This window comes from Astatotilapia calliptera, chromosome 19, assembly GCF_964374335.1.
Source record: "Astatotilapia calliptera chromosome 19, fAstCal68.1, whole genome shotgun sequence".
Lineage (NCBI taxonomy): Eukaryota > Metazoa > Chordata > Actinopteri > Cichliformes > Cichlidae > Astatotilapia > Astatotilapia calliptera.
Window position 1 is genome coordinate 9598623 of NC_137440.1, and position 17544 is coordinate 9616166.

The following is a 17544-nucleotide window of genomic DNA, read 5'->3' on the forward strand; positions in this document are numbered from 1 at the left end:
GCGTCGACCGCCTGGAGACCGAACTGAGCAGATGCAAAGAGAAGCTCAATGACGTTCACTTCTACAAAACCCGAGTGGAGGTAAAACCAGAGCGTCTCACCACAGAGCAGCCTCCACATTAAAGCCACCGACAAACACCACCATCACCTCCGCACGCCGCCTGAAACAGGAAGCTGTGGGTCCTCTGGCGTCCGCTTCAGGCTGGCTCCAAAAGGGAGTCAAATACAGGGCTAGTCTAAGGAGCTTGGAAAGAAAAGCGTCTGGACTTCAAGTTGCTTGAAGATGTTTCACCTCTGATCCGAGAAGCTTCTTCAGTTCTAAGGTCAAATGGTGGAGAGTCCCAGACCCACACCCGCTTTCACACCTTGGCTCATGTGATTAGAGGATCATCAGGGGTCCTTTGTCCCTCTGTGGAGGGAAACTCCCACTGGGTTTAAATCTGGGACTCTCCACCATTTGACCTTAGAACTGAAGAAGCTTCTTGGATGAGAGCAACTTGAAGTCCAGACGCTTTTCTTTCCAAGCTCCTTAGACTACGATGACCTGGATGACTGAGAACCTTCACAGACAAATACCTGGCTATTTCCATCTTCTGCATACAGTCTGTGTAAGGAGCGACAATTGAACGCTGTAAACAGATGAGCATAAGAACAACAGTGTGTGCAGACCGGGTGGTGCTCCGGGTGGTGTTCAGCTGGGACACCTGGGTCCTGCTTTCATGTTTGATCCCCTCCCTAACCACAGACCTGCACACCTCCGTGGCGGCGCCCTCTGTCAGGCGGTTAATGCCTGACTGAGAGTGATGTACACAGACCTCACCGCACAGCTTCCAGGACACCTGCAGAGGTGTGTGGCATCCACACCACCTCCACTCAGGGGAGGGGCCTGGTGATGTCAGGTGGTTTTAATGTCGTTGCTGACAGAAAAAAAAGACAAAGGGGTGAACGATTATTTTCATGGTTTTAATATTTTCATGTTTCTGTTTATGTCCTCACACCGAACACATTTCTGCACTTAATCTGACCGTGTGTGTGTGTGTGCGTGCGTGTGTGTGTGTGTGTGTGTGTGTGTGTGTGTGTGCGCGCGTGCGTGTGTGTGCTTGCGTGCGCGCTCCAGGAGCTCCGCGAAGACAACCTGACCCTGCTGGAGACGAAGGTTTTGTTGGAGGAGCAGCTGTCGGCCTCACGGGGGCGCTGTGACAAACTGCACACGCTGGAGAAAGACAACCTGCTACTGCGGGCGAAGATCCACGACCTGGAGATGGTACGACCCAGACCCACGCCGTCACATGGTTCACAGAGTGACCGCTCCAGATGTTTCCAGATGTTCTTGACACAAAGCTTTCTCTCTGTGACGAGATGGTGGCTGGGTGGTGTGTGACGTATATTAACACACGTAGGATGAGAGCACCTCCCCTTACTGTCAGGGTCAGCCTCTGAAGTTCTCATCATCATCGTTTACGATCACGCCCCCTTTACCTGTAAAAAATCCCCACTTCCTGTGACAAACGGTCACATGGCATCAGCGTGCTCAGGTGATAAACAAACTATAATAAAATGCAGTGTAACAGCACACACGTCTGTGATGGGCTGGCCACCTGCCCAGTCTATACACCGCCCCTCCCCCTGTGACCTCTGGGATAGGCTCCACCCCCTGGGACCCTGAAAAGCATAAACAATTAATAGAGTGGGCAGAAACCAGAAGAACACTGGTCTCTGTAAAAATCATCATCCACCTGTCTGTCCCTCCACCTGTCTGCAGGAGCGGGACAGCGAGCGGCGACGGCTGGAGGAGCTGGTGGAGGAGAACATGCTGCTGGAGATCGGACAGAAGCAGAGCATGAACGAGTCGGCTCACCTGGGCTGGGAGCTGGAGCAGCTCACCAAGAACCACGACAATACCGAGAGTGAGCCTCCACCTGTCTGTCCTCAGCCTGTCTGTCCTCCACCCGTCTGTACACTGGTAACCGGCTCTCTTCTCTCCGCCCAGCCCGTAAGTCTCTGGTCGACGAGCTGAACGAGTGCGTCTCCAGCCGCATGCTGAAGCTGGAGAAGGAGAACCGGGAGCTGCAGGCGTCCATAGAGAGGCTGAAGGAGGAGAACCACCTCCTGCAGGAGAAGCAGCTCCACACGCAGGAGCTGGACCGGGAGAACCAGAGTCTCAGCAACAAGGTGGGACTCACAGTCACTCCTGCTGTTCACTGGCTCGAGGCGCTGCTGTGGGGATTCTGTTTTTTAATTAAAGTTTAATAAACTTTGATTTCTGCCATCTGAGCGGTGATTTGATTTTACAGTAACAGTGATGCATCGCGTCTCAGTCCTGCAGGCGTGCAGCGTTTAGTCTAGATGCTGATATGAGACACATACATGTAACTTTTACTGATTGATAACACAGCTGATCAATAAAGAAACATGGATCTCATCGGTTAAGGTTTACAGTAAAACTCATACACACAAGCCGGTGTCTCCACCTGACTCCAGGTGCACCAGTCGTGCACGCAAACATGAACATCACTCAGTAAACCTTCATTCGTCCAGTATTTGTGTTTCCGTCTGTGCTGCAGGGGAACTTTCAGAGAGTAAACATGACGACGTGAAACCCTGATAACAAACTCGTCTCGTCTTTTAACGGCACAGTTTTAACTGTTTTTGTCCAGTTTTAACGTCCTGCAGCATCATTCAAGCTCAGTGAGCTTTGAAACACTCCCCTGTCTCTAAAAGCAACACCTGTGTTTGTTTCAGCTGGAGCGTCTGCAGGGTTTACTGGACCAGGAGAAAATAACCAATCAGGACATGGAGGCTCTGGGGGAGGAGCTACTGAAGGAGAAACAGAGTCTGGAGCGCGACATGCACGCTCTGAAGGCGGAGAAGGACCGACAGGTGTGTGGCACGCTCAGGTAACATCTCCTTCACTGTCAGTCGCAGAGGAGACCGGCTGACTTCTGTTTGTCCAATCAGATCTCAGAGCTGGAGAGCGAGAAGCAGCACCTGTCGGAGGCAGTGGCGTCCCTTCAGGAGCGCGCTCAGTCTAACAGCGTGGCGAGGGTCCGCGAGGTGGAATCAGAGAACCGCCTGCTGCACCAGAGCATCACCGACACCATCTCCCGATTGGCCAGCCTGGAAACACAGCTCAAAGTATCCAATGAGGAGGCAGAGAGGCTGAGGGAGCGGGCGGGGCGGTGTGAGGAGGCGGAGCGAGAGGTGGCGCGGCTGGAGAGGAGCCGGGAGGCGCTCAGCAGAGAGGTACGTAAACGCTTCCTCCTCTCTGACGAGTCTCACTGCAGCATAAGTGTAACGTGCCCGTGTCGCCTCCAGGTGGCGTCTCTGCAGGCGTGCAGCGAGCGCTCCGAGGCTCTGGAGAAACAGGTGACCTCCTTGGAGCAGGAGGTGCACAGGCTGAAGCGGGAGGCAGAGGAGAGCCAGCGGGAGCTGCAGCGGCTGACGAAGCAGGAGGCTGAAAACGGACTGCTGTCCAAGGAGAACCTGGAGCTCCGCTGCTCCCTGGAGAGCCTGCGCTCCTCATCCACCCGCCTCACCACTGTGCAAGAGGAGCTCCAGGAGGCGCAGAGGGAGATGCAGGAGCTGCAGAGGAGGCTGGATCAAGCTGGGGAGGAGGCGCAGGGAGAGAGGAAGAGAGTGGAGAGGCTGGAGGTGAACCTGACAGCTCTGAACCAGGAGAAGCATCACATAGAGGAGGAGATGGAGAAGAGCAAAGAGGACAGGGTGGAGGAAGAGAGGAGGCGGCAGGAGGCAGAAAGCAGAGAGGAGGACCTGAAGAGGGAGGTGGAGGAGCTGAAGGAGGAGCGGAGGAGGCGAGTGGAAGGAGACGAGGAGAGGAAGAAGCTCCAGCTGGACCTGGAGCAGTCGGAGAAGGGCCGGAAGCAGCTGGAGAAGGAGAGCTGGAGGATGAGGACGCTCCTGGAGGGGAAGGAGACGGAGCTGGAGGAGAAAACCAGGAGGCTCACCGAGGTCACGAAGGAGGGAGGAGCTCTCAAAAAGGAGGTGGAGCGAATGAAGGAGGCGGCGGTGAAAGCAAAGGAGGTGGAGCGAGAGAACAAGGAGCTTCAGAAACAAGCGACGATCGACAAGAGGACGCTGGCCACGCTCAGAGAGGTGAGAGAAGGGGCAGGGGGAGGAGCTTCGTTTAAGCAGGCGTCCGTGGCGCCGCTGGGCGGGTTATTTAGATTCTAGTTCAGAGTTTAGATCTGAGCAGGTGAGCTGTGGAAGCGTCACTCGTGGGTCTGTGTCAGTCTCCTCGTTGCTGCTGATGCCTGTGAGACCGCGAGGCTGCCATCAGAGCGCACACGCTCCGAGTAACAACTTTTAAATCCCGGGAGAATTGCAGCCGCATAAGCTGTCGCAGGAACGTTTTTGCATGTGAGACCGGAGGAGCCGCACTTCCATAACATGCATTCAGCTCGTCCTTTGCAGAAGGCACGTAAAAAACGTCATAATCCAGAAACACGCTTTGCAGATCCGATCAGCTGTTCATTGCACTTCCTACTATGGCATGTCAGGAAGTGACGTCATTTTTTTCTTGTGGGAAACATAGTTTTTCCTACAGGGCCTTTCAGAGGAGCGTGTTTGACTTGAACTTAAACTGCACTGTTTAAGTTTGAGTTTCTCCTGAAGTTTATAAAAGTGAGTGTAGCTCAAAAATGAAACTACAGAGACACTCAGTCAGTTTGCTGTGGTTGGAAATATGTGTAATAAACAAGAAGGCAGGGTATATAGTTACTACGGACTTAATGCATACATGTTATTAAAACTTGTATTGATGTGTAGCAGCTTGAAAGATGGAACGACAGCAGGTAAAAATATGAAGGTGAGCTCTGGTGGACTTGGTTCTGTGGTGGGCTTTAAAGGGTTCATCAGTTTCTTTGCTCTCAGAACTGCAAAAAAAGCAGTAAAATGAAAACAATGTATCAAAATCTGAATCTCAATCAAAGACGAGGCGCTCGGTCAGCTTTAACCGACATATACACCAGAAGGCCAGCAGGGGGTGCTGCACTGCTAGGTACTGAACACTGGGGTGTTCTTTACAGCATCAGCGTGGAAGGTTCCTGTGAGCGCCACATCGAGTCCTGAACAACCAATCAGCAAGTCTGAAAACGCGCATGTGGTTAAAACAGACTGTAACTTGTGTCAGCTGTTCATTCTCGGCTCTTTGGAAACCTGCAGAGTGGGGCGGGGCAGTGTGGCCAAACGATGTAACTCACCATGTAACTGATGCGAGACTAAATACTTTACAACTCAACTTTATTAGTGCAAAAAAAATCATCAGTTTATTTCCACTTGAACAAGCAGCTGTGTTTTATCTGCATTAAAGCTACAAACATGTGACAGAGCAAATGCACCTGTGTGAAACCTCCTTCACACTCTGAGTGGGCATCATATCCTAAACGATGCGTCTCTGCGTTAGTTTGTTCCCCCCAGCGTTGGCTAAGGCCTGCAGCTATTTAAAGCCGACTGTTTGTTGGGTCAGCTTCTCTGGTCTCACCACCGCGCTTGTTGAAGCCTCTTCGTTGACAGCTGTGTTGTACTCGAAGCGCTTCTGCTTCAGATGATGAAATAGGTTTGTGGTGTTTCCTCCCTTCACCACGACAGCCTGCTGGCATGTTCTACAAAACATTGTGCTTTGGTGGCTTTCTGACGAAAACCAAACCAGTTCCACATCACTGCGGTTGCTCCACTTTTACAAACCTATTTTTGTTCGTCTGTTTGCCTTCTTGTTCTCCACCGCCGTGCTTTTTTACGCCATGTTTGTATAAAAACAAAGGCACCGCACATGCGTGTTTTACCCATGTTCTATCGCGATGTTTCATTTTCTTATCGTTGCCTAACATTACACCGGTGTTACCATGAAAGGTATAATATGTCCCAGCTGTACTGCAGACGCTCAGGCAGACGCTCGGCGACGTCGGCTGCTCTGAGCCTGACGCCGAGCGCCCGTGACCTTCAGCGGTGTTTGTGTTGCGGTTTTGCAGGAGCTGGTGTCGGAGAAGCTGAGCGTTCAGCAGCAGAAGGTCGAGCTGGAGCGACTGAACGAAGAGCTGGAGAAGATCGGACTGAACCGGGAGAAGCTGCTGCAGCAGGAGCACACGCTGGAGGACAGGTACGACCCCGCGACCTCACCTGTGCACTTTAAAGCAGATCTCTGACGACTCACGGATGTGTTTGAATGTCAGCAGGTACAGGCTGCTGGAGTCTCGGCTGGAGGAAACCGTCCAGCAGACCATGAAGGTCAAGGAGGAGAAAATCTCCAGCCTGGAAAAGAAGCTGGAAGAAAGCGGCGCACTCAACAAGACGCTTCACGCGGAGCTGGAAGCTGTGAGGAAACGCGCCTTCGCCTCTGTAACGTTGAAGCTGTGCGACAGTCTGACATTTTTCTTTCCCGCTGCAGGCTCGTCAGACGGCGTCCGCCTCCCATCAGCAGCACAAGGAAGTAAACCACAACTCCCAGCAGCACCCGGCGGCTGACCGCAGCGCCACGGCCGAACTGCTGCGAATCAAAGATCACCTGATCGACGTGGAGAAGAACGTGAGCCGCTGTTTCTGATCATCATCATTAATAATGATGTTATCACTGTTAATGATTATAGCAGCACAGGAACGTTTCCTGTTCAGCACCTCAGAAATGTTCTCACACGTGAAAAACGCTTTGTGCTAATTTGATGGATGAGTTTGTGTGACTGCTGTGAAACTGTGTTTGTTTGGTCCAGAACGCCTCCCTGCAGACGGAGAGCAGTCTGCTGAAGGAGCAGCTGAAGCAGCTGGAGAACCAGAACACTTCCCTCAACAACCAGATGGCGGCGCTGCAGCGGCACACCACCACGCTGCAGGAGCAGAACTCGGCGTTGCACACGCAGACGGCGAAGCTGCAGGCACGCTCACGCACGTGTAACTTTGACCCAGTTTACACTCAGGCCATCGCACTCACGCTTCATCTCTGTGTCCTCTCAGGTGGAGAACTCCACCCTCTCCTCTCAGAGCGCCTCTCTCATGGCCCAGAATGCCGTGCTGCAAGGCCAGGTGACCGCCCTGGAGACGGAGGTGGAGTCGTGGCAGCGGCAGCGCGAGGAGGCGTGGCGAGCCAGAGAGGGCGTGCTCAGCGATCACGAGCGCCTGCTGAGCGTTCACGAGAGGCAGGCTCATGAGTACGAGCAGCTGATCAGTCAGCACGCGGCGCTGAAGGGCAAACAGAGGGCGCTGGAGAGCGAGCACAGGACGCTGCACGGCAAGTAAGTGGACGCGTCGACGTGAAGCGCTGGAATGATTCAGGTAATAGGAAGCAGCACAGGTGTGAGAAAGGGCGCCAAGTGTAACCATGGAAACGGCTCCTGATCGCTCCTGAGCCGCAAGTTTCCTTTTAGCTGATCTAACCATCCGTGTCACTTCCTGTCTGTGTCACTTGTTCTGTCAGCTTCACCTTTGACCCCTTAAATCAGGCTAATACCGGCGAGGTGTGCATGAATTTGAACTCAGAGAGACGCTTTGAGGTGGCTGACCTTTGACCCAATGACACTTCCTCCTTTCACAGTTTAAATAGAGGTTTGCTCTGAAACTGCAGCTGCAGTCACGATGGCGATGAAGAGCAGAGGGTCTGATGAGCACGGAGCGCCGCTGCTCGCTCTGCTGCTCCCTCTCTGTCTAAACAGTCTTTGTATAAACAATTACAAAGAAAGAACAATACAGTATCCACATATGAACCAAAGAGTAAAACAGTGAAATGTGGATTATTAAATATTAGGTCTCTCTCCTCCAAGTCTCTGTTAGTACATGACTTAATAATTGATCAACAAATTGATTTACTCTGCCTTACAGAAACCTGGTTGCAGCAGGATGATTATGTTAGTTTAAATGAATCAACACCCCCGAGTCATTCTAACTACCAGAAATCTCGAAGCACAGGCCGAGGGGGCGGTGTGGCAGCAATTTTTCACACCAGCCTAATAGTTAATGAAAGACCAAGACAGACTTTTAATTCATTTGAAAGCCTGATGCTTAACATTGTCCACCCCAGCTGTAAACTCAGAAACCAGTCTTACTTGTTATCATCTATCGTCCACCTGGGCCTTACACAGAGTTTCTGCCTGATTTCTCAGACTTTATATCTAATTTAGTTTTGAGCTCAGATAAAATAATTATTGTGGGTGATTTTAACATCCATGTAGATGCTAAAAATGACAGCCTCAACATGGCATTTAATCTGTTATTAGACTCAATTGGCTTCTCTCAAAATGTAAAAGAACCCACCCACCACTTTAATCACACTCTAGACCTTGTTTTAAGATATGGCATAGAAACTGAACATTTAACAGTGTTTCCTGAAAACCCTCTCCTGTCTGATCATTTCCTGATAACATTTACATTTACAATAATTGATTACACAGCGGTGGAGAGTAGACTTTATCAAAGTAGATGTCTTTCTGAAAGCGCTGTAACTAAGTTTAAGAATATAATCCACCCACTGTTATCATCTTCAATGCCCTGTACCAACATAGAGCAGAGCAGCTATCTGAACGCTACCCCAACAGAGGTCGATTATCTTGTTAATAATTTCACCTCCTCACTACGTACGACTCTGGATACTGTAGCTCCTGTGAAAACTAAGGTCTCAAATCAGAAGTACCTGACTCCGTGGTATAATTCTCAAACACGTACCCTAAAGCAGAAGACTCGTAATCTGGAGAGGAAATGGCGTGTCACAAATTTAGAGGATCATCATTTGGCCTGGAGAAATAGTTTGCTGCTTTATAAGAAAGCCCTCCGCAAAGCCAGAACATCTTACTATTCATCACTGATTGAAGAAAATAAGAACAACCCCAGGTTTCTCTTCAGCACTGTAGCCAGGCTGACAAAAAGTCAGAGCTCTTTTGAGCCAACCATCCCTTTAACGTTAACTATTAATGACTTCATGAACTTCTTCACAAATAAAATTTTTATCATTAGAGAAAAAATTACCAGTAATCATCCCACAGATGTAATATTATCTACAGCTACTCTTAGTACCATTGATGTTAAGTTAGACTCTTTTTCTCCAATTGATCTTTCTGAATTAACTTCAATAATTACTTCCTCCAAGCCATCAACGTGTCTTTTAGACCCCATTCCTACAAAACTGCTCAAAGAAGTCCTGCCATTAATTAATTCTTCGATCTTAAATATGATCAACCTATCTCTAATAATCGGCTATGTACCACAGGCCTTCAAGCTGGCTGTAGTTAAACCTTTACTCAAAAAGCCATCTCTAGACCCAGCAGTCTTAGCTAATTATAGGCCAATCTCCAACCTTCCTTTCATATCAAAAATCCTTGAAAGAGTAGTTGTCAAACAGCTAACAGATCATCTGCAGAGGAATGGTTTATTTGAAGAGTTTCAGTCAGGTTTCAGAGCTCAGCACAGCACAGAAACAGCTTTAGTGAAGGTTACAAATGATCTTCTTATGGCCTCTGACAGTGGACTCATCTCTGTGCTTGTCCTGCTAGACCTTAGTGCAGCGTTCGATACTGTTGATCATAATATCCTATTAGAGCGATTAGAACATGCTGTAGGTATTACAGGTACTGCACTGCAGTGGTTTGTATCATATCTATCTAATAGACTCCAGTTTGTGCATGTAAATGGAGAGTCCTCTTCACACACTGAGGTTAATTATGGAGTTCCACAGGGTTCAGTGCTAGGACCAATTCTGTTTACATTATACATGCTTCCCTTAGGCAGTATCATTAGAAGACATAGCATACATTTTCACTGCTATGCAGATGACACCCAGCTCTATCTGTCCATGAAGCCAGATAACACACACCAATTAGTTAAACTGCAGGAATGTCTTAAAGACATAAAGACCTGGATGGCCGCTAACTTTCTGCTTCTTAATTCAGATTAAACTGAGGTTATTGTACTCGGCCCTGAAAAGCCTAGAAATATAGTGTCTAAGCAGATTCTTACTCTAGATGGCATTACCTTGGCCTCCAGTAATGCTGTGAGGAACCTTGGAGTCATTTTTGACCAGGACATGTCCTTCAATGCACATATCAAACAAATATGTAAGACTGCTTTCTTCCATTTGCGCAACATCTCTAAAATTAAAAATATCCTGTCTCAGAGTGACGCTGAAAAACTAGTTCATGCATTTATTACTTTCAGGCTGGACTACTGTAATTCATTATTATCAGGAAGTCCTAAAAACTCACTGAAAAGCCTTCAGCTAATCCAAAATGCTGCAGCAAGAGTCCTGACAGGGACTAGAAAGAGAGAGCATATTTCTCCTGTTTTGGCTTCCCTTCATTGGCTTCCTGTTAAATCCAGAATTGAATTCAAAATCCTGCTCCTCACATACAAGGTCTTAAATAATCAGGCCCCATCTTAGCTTAATGACCTTGTAGTACCATATCACCCTATTAGAGCACTTCGCTCTCGCTCTGCAGGCCTACTTGTTGTTCCTAGAGTATTTAAAAGTAGAATGGGAGGGAGAGCCTTCAGTTTTCAGGCCCCTCTTCTGTAGAACCAGCTTCCAGTTTGGATTCAGGAGACAGACACTATCTCTACTTTTAAGATTAGGCTTAAAACTTTCCTTTTTGCTAAAGCATATAGTTAGGGCTGGACCAGGTGACCCTGAATCCTCCCTTAGTTATGCTGCAATAGACATAGGCTGCCGGGGGATTCCCATGATGCATTGAGTTTTTTCTTTTCAGTCACCTTTCTCACTCACTGTATTAACAGACCTCTCTGCGTTGAATCATATCTGTTATTAACCTCTGTCTCTCTTCCACAGCATGTCTTTATCCTGTCTTCCTTCTCTCACCCCAACCGGTCGCAGCAGATGGCCGCCCCTCCCTGAGCCTGGTTCTGCTGGAGGTTTCTTCCTGTTAAAAGGGAGTTTTTCCTTCCCACTGTTGCCAAAGTGCTTGCTCATAGGGGTCATATGATTGTTGGGTTTTTCTCTGTATCTATGAAGCGCCTTGAGGCGACTTATGTTGTGATTTGGCGCTATATAAATAAAATTGAATTGAATTGAATTGAATTGAATCTGTCAGGGTTTAAATGTGTTTGTTCCAGCTGAGAAACATCAGGCGTCTGCACTCTGAGGTCAGAGCCTCCATCGGCTCAGTGAAGTTTGTCACACTTGCTGATTTTGACTGAACACACCAACACGCGACACTGAGCATTTCATCAGATTTTAATAAGCAACAAGCTGCAGTGAAGCTGCTCTCAGAGTAAAGCCGCCTGTAAGCATGACAGCATGTGTTCACCTGCACCATAAACATGCTGACATTTGTGCGACACAGTTAAGATCACAGTAACTGTTTACATGAGTTCATGTGTGCAGTGCTGAGGAAAGGATGAGCTGCGTGACTCTGCAGAGATCAGTGATCTCGTGAGTATTTCTGGATTATAGGTCACAAGGATTTTCGGCTGCCGCAGACGCACCTGCAGCCTGCTCCACATAGCAGTCGTTGTGAAACAGCTGACCTGCAGCTACTTGGTTGTGTTGTTGAAGAAAGGCTTGAAGCTGTGACAGGGTGTACTTGTAGATCTTGTTCTCAACATTCTTAGCTGTGGCACCTCCACTCTCATAAGACTGTGATGTCTTGTTATAGTAGCAGTGGGCGACCCACATGTAGTCAGGGATGTTGACACCTTGCTCGCTACTACCTCTTGCGATCCAGTTTCCTTTTCCTTTGGATGGAATCGCACCGACCAGAACGTAGACTTTGTTATCTTTGGCCCAACCTTTGAGTGTATCCTCATGATCTTTCCACTTCTTTTCGTTCAGTGATTGTTTTTGAGGAACTATATTAGTCAGGGTCATAGTGGCTTTGGAAGCATCACCTGTAGAAAATGATGTAGAGACAGAAGAAGGATGTGATTGGTGGGTGGATGAGAGCGTAGCAGGTTATGAAGTGCTGTGTAGAATACATTTCCCTCATAAACAGAACGCAATTATTTTTAAAGGTCTTGTGTTTGAAGTCTTCTTCTTTCCTGTGTTCTCTGGTACATGTTCCTGGGACTGTGTTCTGTCTCCCACATGTGAGAACACGCGTGTACATCTTACTGAGTGTGCATGAGACACATGACAAACCCCTCAGAACAGCTCGACCTCTCTTACCTGCATGGTGCGAGTTGGGGTTGAGGTGACCTCGGCTGTATCCATCAGGACGTTTATTGTAGTCGTCATCTGTTGCCTGCCTCGTTCCTATGTCCTTAGGGTCTATAGGGTCTAGTGTACGATGTTTGTAAATCAGTGAATTCTCTGTCATCATGTTCGCCTCTTCAAACTCCTGTTTTACCAGCTAAAGGTAGAAGATCGACATGAAGTGATGTAAACATGTTATAGGTCAGCTGATCTACATGCACGAAGTACTTTGCTTACATTAAAACGACTTGTTCTGGTGTATTACTGTAATATTAAACACACAAAGTACTGCCATCACTTTTTACAGTCTTCACTGAAATGTAAATGTGTGATGCAGCTTTAGCATCTGTCAGGAAGTCTGGGATCAGCTGTCTGTGGAAGAAACCTGAGTGGGTCTCATTTACAAAGCTGTCGTATACCTGAGGCTCCACCATCCATCTGTGATCGGAGCTTTTGCCATCCTCAACTACATAAGCAGAGTAGACGGGAATGCGGTTGGTGGTGTCGTACAGGGTGGCAAAGTGGTATCTGGTGGTTCACAGAGTCAATTAGAAAGACTGAATCTTAAAAGTAAAGTTCACAATAGTAACGACAGATCAGAAAGTTCAAGTCCAGCTCTGCAGTTTAACAGAATAAATAAATACTTTTATTTAATATGATCATTACCTGTTATTAAACATCTGGCAGATGTGGACGTGATCATTGGGAGTCCATTCTGGCACATGCCCCTTGTAAAAGTATTCCATGCACATCTACACAACAGAGCAGCAGAAACCAGGTTTAAACACACACAGAAACCATCTTATCATCTTTATGAACGCACTGACACACAAACCTCAAAGTTTTCCACGACGTGTGCGTTGACGGGAAAGACGAGGAGGAGGAGGCACACGGTCACCGAGCTCTGCATGCTGGATAAGTCTGAGATCCTCCGTGTGAGTAACACCTAACACAAGAAATGACCCGAGATTTTCGTCACTGTGCTGGAAGGAGGCAGCTGCACGCTGCACGCAACGAAAGAGCCAGAATCTCACTAACGTCCCATCAATGCTCCAGAGCGCAAACATGATGAATATATTCTGTTTTAATTTACACGATGATTCAAATCAGAATATTCTAAAACTAAATGCACCCTTTAGAAAACACAATGTTCTCATTCTCCTCTGATTCAGGCGGAAAGTTATCTGCTCTGAATAAGCTGTTACTAGGGCAGGGCAATATGGCCAAAAGTTTTATCATGATCTATATTTGAAAATGTACAGAGATGTGAAACAGCTGACCTGCAGCTATAATGATATAGCTGACGATATAATTGACTAACTTTATTAGTGCAAAAAAACCCATCAATGTATTTTTACGGTGATAAAGGGCAAAAAACAAAAACCAACAAAACAAACAGACAAAAATCCATCTATCAATCACCTGGATCACCTGTTGAGAAAGAGAAAAGAGAAAACAAGCAAAAAAAAGAGCAATATAATAAACAACATCATGATGATCTATGTGAATATAACAGTAAATACTAAATATTAAACATTATTGTGCAGCACGTAAGATCGACAGCGCACAGTGTGCTTTGAGGTAGGAGCCAAAAAGGGTGTAGTTTGTGTGTGTGAGCACCCGTGTGCACACCTGTGAGCATGGACGTGCTTGTTTTTAAAAGGTTCCTTCATGTAATGATCTGCTAGAGGGCGTGGGGGGGCCACAGCCCAGTGCTCCCCAGGTCTAGGTACCCTTGCCCCTGGAGAGGGAAACTGCACCCAGACCCAGGTGGTGTTACCCTCTTCCCTGGGGTGGAGAGAAGCAGACCAGCAATCCAAGCCCCAATCGGACGGCCAACTCCTCCTCCAGCCCCAGCCCCCCGCTCCAACAGGCAGCAGAGAACGGGGGGGGGTGTGAAGACTCCAAACCTCCCTCCACCCGCTCCACCTTATCAAGGCCAGATTTCACAATGAGCTCACCCGAAACCCTGGCTGATTGGGACCCACACCCAGTTTCACACCTTGGCTCAGGCGATTAGAGGATCATCACGGGGTCCTTTTGTCCCTCTGCGGGGGAAACTCCCACTAGGTTTAAATCTGGGACTCTCCACCATTTGACCTTAGAACTGAAGAAGCTTCTTGGATGAGAGGTGAAACGTCTTCAAGCAACTTAAAGAAGTCCAGACGCTTTTCTTTGCAAGCTCCTTTGACTATGATGATCTGGATGACTGAGAACTTGATTCCAGATTTATGAGTTTTATTCTTCTGCAGTCCTCACGTTACCTGTGGCAGGTTAAACGCCCACAGTCCTGGAAGCTAACAGCATCACTAACAGTAACTCTTCACTTTGATCGGCTCCTTCTGACTCTGTCTGAACTTAAGTCAAAGCTGCTGCCTCGGTGTGACTCGGAGTGTGGTGAAGAGCAGAGGAGGCTCACAGGTGGGGCTGGTGCTGTTCTCAGTCACATCTCTGAACCTGCTCCAGGGCCCACTAAACAGATGCAGTGCTCTGAATGCAGCTGTGATGCCTGAGTGTGAGGACAAGTGTCTGGACATTTGTACCCGACAGAAGCTCTCAGTGAGTTTGCTCAGGATCACAGTTTCATTGTTTCAATAAGCAGGTTCTGTGATTGTCCTGATTGTTGGACCTTGTGACAAATTAAAAACCTCAAATAAATATCCGTTTGCATATCTGAGTTTTAATTTGTATGCTACATCCACCACGTTTATTTCGGTTTTTCCAAGAGAAAAAAATGGCACCGATGACGGAGAGGCGTCCGCAGACTCGTGTATGACACACCTGAGGTGACGGGTCAGAGGGAAAGCTGCTCTGTGAAACGTCACGAACGATAATTGCTGTAGCCGCCGTGACGTAACGGACTGATTTCGGAGGAGTTCTTAAGGGTGGGGGCGGGGCTCTGACTGTGGTCGCTCATTGGCTAGCGGCGGACCCGCTGTTAGCCAATGAGCGCAGTCCTTATAAACCTTATTTATGTCAAATAATACGATAAACATTTACGGAATTTGTATCGAAATGAGCGCGGAGTCGCGAGTTCTTCGGTCACGTGGTCAAAGTCAGAGGTCCACTCACTTCCGCTCTAGCGCATCATCCCCCAGACCCTTCTCCAACATCCGGAAGCGGCTTCCATTGTCAGTGTTTCCAGGCTTCTACGGCTTTAAAGTAGAAATCCGACCCGGAACTCCCGGTTTCCAACTTCCGCCTTCACACTTCAAACACCGCGCAGCAACGTCCCCGGTCCGCGTGTTTCAGTGCGAGCAGACACGCGGACAGACCGGAAACAGAATAAAGTTCCGTTTACCTGCGTTTACACACCGTGTCAGTCACACCGCTGTTCGCTCTGAAGGCTTTGATGTGCAGGCAGTGTGACGCATTTACTCACCTGAGAGAACAGCTGGAACACAGCTGACTGCTGCTGGCTTCAGAACGGGAACTCTTATTCTTCCTGCCGAACTCTGCTTATATTTGCTCAACTTAACTATATATACCTTTCCAAAAATACCACTTTACAGCCCCACCCACCCCGCGATAAGCGCCCCCCATCGTCTGGTTCTGGACAAGAAACCAGAACAATGAAAGATGTGATACAGGCAGTGTTGGATTATTACTCACAAAAAGTAATCTATTACACATTAGTCTTTTATTACAAGTAATGGAGTCTGTAGCTGCTATAGAAAGTAATCTGTTACATCATGTACCTGTAACGGTGTCAGAACGACAGAAACCTGAGGCTGCAGTTCTGTCCTGGATGCAGTTTGTATCATTCCTATCCACATCTCCCCTCCTAAAGCTCCACCATGCTCCACTTCCTGTCTGTCAGCCTCACCTGTGCTGAAGTATTCTCACCTTTGACCCTTTGAGTGGGGCTGATATTTGTACATGAATTTAAACCACTATCAGACACAGAGAGACACTTCGAGACAGCCAAACTCTGACACATTGAGACTTCCTCTTTTCACAGTTAAATATAGTTTTACTCTGAAACTGCAGCTGCATTGATGATGTGTGAGTTTTAATGATGTTCGCAGCACAATGGCGATAAAGAGCAGGACGTCTAATCGTTGGGTTGAAGTGACCTCGGCTGTATCCTGCAGGTTGTTGTTTGTAGCACTTACATGTTGCCTGCCTCGTTCCTATTTCATTAGAGTTTAGTTTCAGTGAATCCTCTCTCATCATGTCCTTTTCAAACTCCTCATTCACCAGCTGAAGGTAGAAGATCGACATGATGTGATGTAAACATGTTATAGGTCAGCTGATCTACATGCACACAGTAAAATTTACTTTGTTTACAGGAAAACGACTCATTCTGGTGTGTTACGGTGATATTAAGCTGTTGTATTCCTGAGGTTCCACCATCCACTTTTCATGCAGAGGTTTCTCCTTGTTGTAATGAACGACATAATGTGACTGGCAGTGTCGTACAGGGTGGAGAAGCGGTAGCTGGTGGTTCAGAGAGTCGATTAGAAACATTGTAGTGATAAAAAATTAAATTCATTTAAAGTGTGTGATGTGACGTGGCTAATCATTTTGCTCTGCACGTCTGCAGGTACTGTGCACTGCTGCAGCAAAAGGAGAAATGGGAGGAGCATGAGGGGCGTGGCCTGAAAGAGAAGGAGGAGCTAAACCTGGAGATCCAGAAGAACCGCCTCCTGCAGCAGGAAAACCTCCAGCTGAAAACAGATGTGGACAGGTGATGTGTTTTCACACACAGACTGTATAGCAAAGATGGACAATCATGACATCACGCATTAGGTTCTGATGTTTTGAAGCCTCTGTGTTAGCGTTTTCTCCTCCATGTTGGTTCCAGAAGTGACCATGTTTGGATGAGAGGGCGGAGCTACCAGCTGATGCTGCTCATCAGAGCTCAGTAACAGCCAATGAAAACCCTTGACAGCAGCCAGTGAGCACAGACTTTAAACTGTTCACCTTCTGCTTCCATCTTCAGACTCTCCGAGAGCCAATCACAGCAGGCGGAGCAGAGCAAGGGGCTCCAGCAGCGACTGAACGAACTCAAGAGCTCTTTAAGCTCCTCCCAGCTGGAAGTGAGTCAGTGTATGGCGCAATACGATTCGCTGATGGAGCAGCACCAGACGCTAGATCTCACCATGACTAAACTAGACAACCACTGTGAGGTAAGCGCACGTTTTTCTGAAACGGCTGATTGACGGGCTGCAGCGTGGTCACCGCCTCCTCTGTGTGTGCGCCCAGCTCCTGAGTCGCCTCAAAGGGAACCTGGAGGAGGAGAACCACCACCTGCTGAGCCAGATCAACCTGCTGAGTCAGCAGAACCACGCGCTGCTGGAGAGGAGCATGGAGAGCAAGGAGCTGTACCACCAGGAGCAGAAGCTCTACATGTGAGTGCTCGTCAGCCGCCGCGAGGTTCAGACAGGCGACGTCCTGCAGGAC

At 48.1% G+C, this 17544-nt stretch overlaps 2 protein-coding genes across 6 annotated transcripts in view; one reads left to right on the plus strand and one right to left on the minus strand.

Annotated features, from left to right (window-relative positions):
• The window catches only part of ccdc88c (coiled-coil and HOOK domain protein 88C), a 52791-nt gene that overhangs the window by 24871 nt on the left and 10376 nt on the right, over positions 1 to 17544 (plus strand). For 2 of the 3 annotated variants that reach the window (XM_026151171.2, XM_080293531.1), the window contains exons 10-24: positions 1 to 80; positions 1117 to 1263; positions 1762 to 1906; positions 1990 to 2171; positions 2742 to 2879; positions 2958 to 3242; positions 3315 to 4112; positions 5987 to 6114; positions 6188 to 6329; positions 6403 to 6540; positions 6722 to 6883; positions 6963 to 7240; positions 16685 to 16828; positions 17084 to 17270; positions 17347 to 17492. The exon at positions 1 to 80 is cut by the window's left edge and continues 79 nt beyond it. In XM_026151171.2, coding sequence (XP_026006956.2) covers positions 1 to 80; positions 1117 to 1263; positions 1762 to 1906; positions 1990 to 2171; positions 2742 to 2879; positions 2958 to 3242; positions 3315 to 4112; positions 5987 to 6114; positions 6188 to 6329; positions 6403 to 6540; positions 6722 to 6883; positions 6963 to 7240; positions 16685 to 16828; positions 17084 to 17270; positions 17347 to 17492 — 3100 coding nt within the window. The remainder of the gene's footprint in view (positions 81 to 1116; positions 1264 to 1761; positions 1907 to 1989; positions 2172 to 2741; positions 2880 to 2957; positions 3243 to 3314; positions 4113 to 5986; positions 6115 to 6187; positions 6330 to 6402; positions 6541 to 6721; positions 6884 to 6962; positions 7241 to 16684; positions 16829 to 17083; positions 17271 to 17346; positions 17493 to 17544) is intronic. The other variant, XM_026151172.2, reaches the window with a different exon arrangement.
• LOC113011627 (endonuclease domain-containing 1 protein-like) lies at positions 11164 to 16140 on the minus strand. 3 transcript variants are annotated; one of them, XM_080293535.1, is made up of 6 exons: positions 15837 to 16140; positions 12974 to 13084; positions 12805 to 12890; positions 12558 to 12666; positions 12112 to 12295; positions 11164 to 11834 (listed from the first exon to the last, which is right to left on the minus strand). In XM_080293535.1, the coding sequence occupies exons 1-6, from the start codon at positions 15912 to 15914 to the stop codon at positions 11395 to 11397; spliced, it is 1008 nt and encodes a 335-aa protein (XP_080149661.1). In that variant the 5' UTR covers positions 15915 to 16140; the 3' UTR covers positions 11164 to 11394. The 3 variants fall into 3 exon arrangements, with proteins under 3 accessions (XP_080149661.1, XP_080149664.1, XP_080149663.1); XM_080293538.1 differs by lacking the exon at positions 15837 to 16140 and adding an exon at positions 15521 to 15659; XM_080293537.1 differs by lacking the exon at positions 15837 to 16140 and adding an exon at positions 15211 to 15420.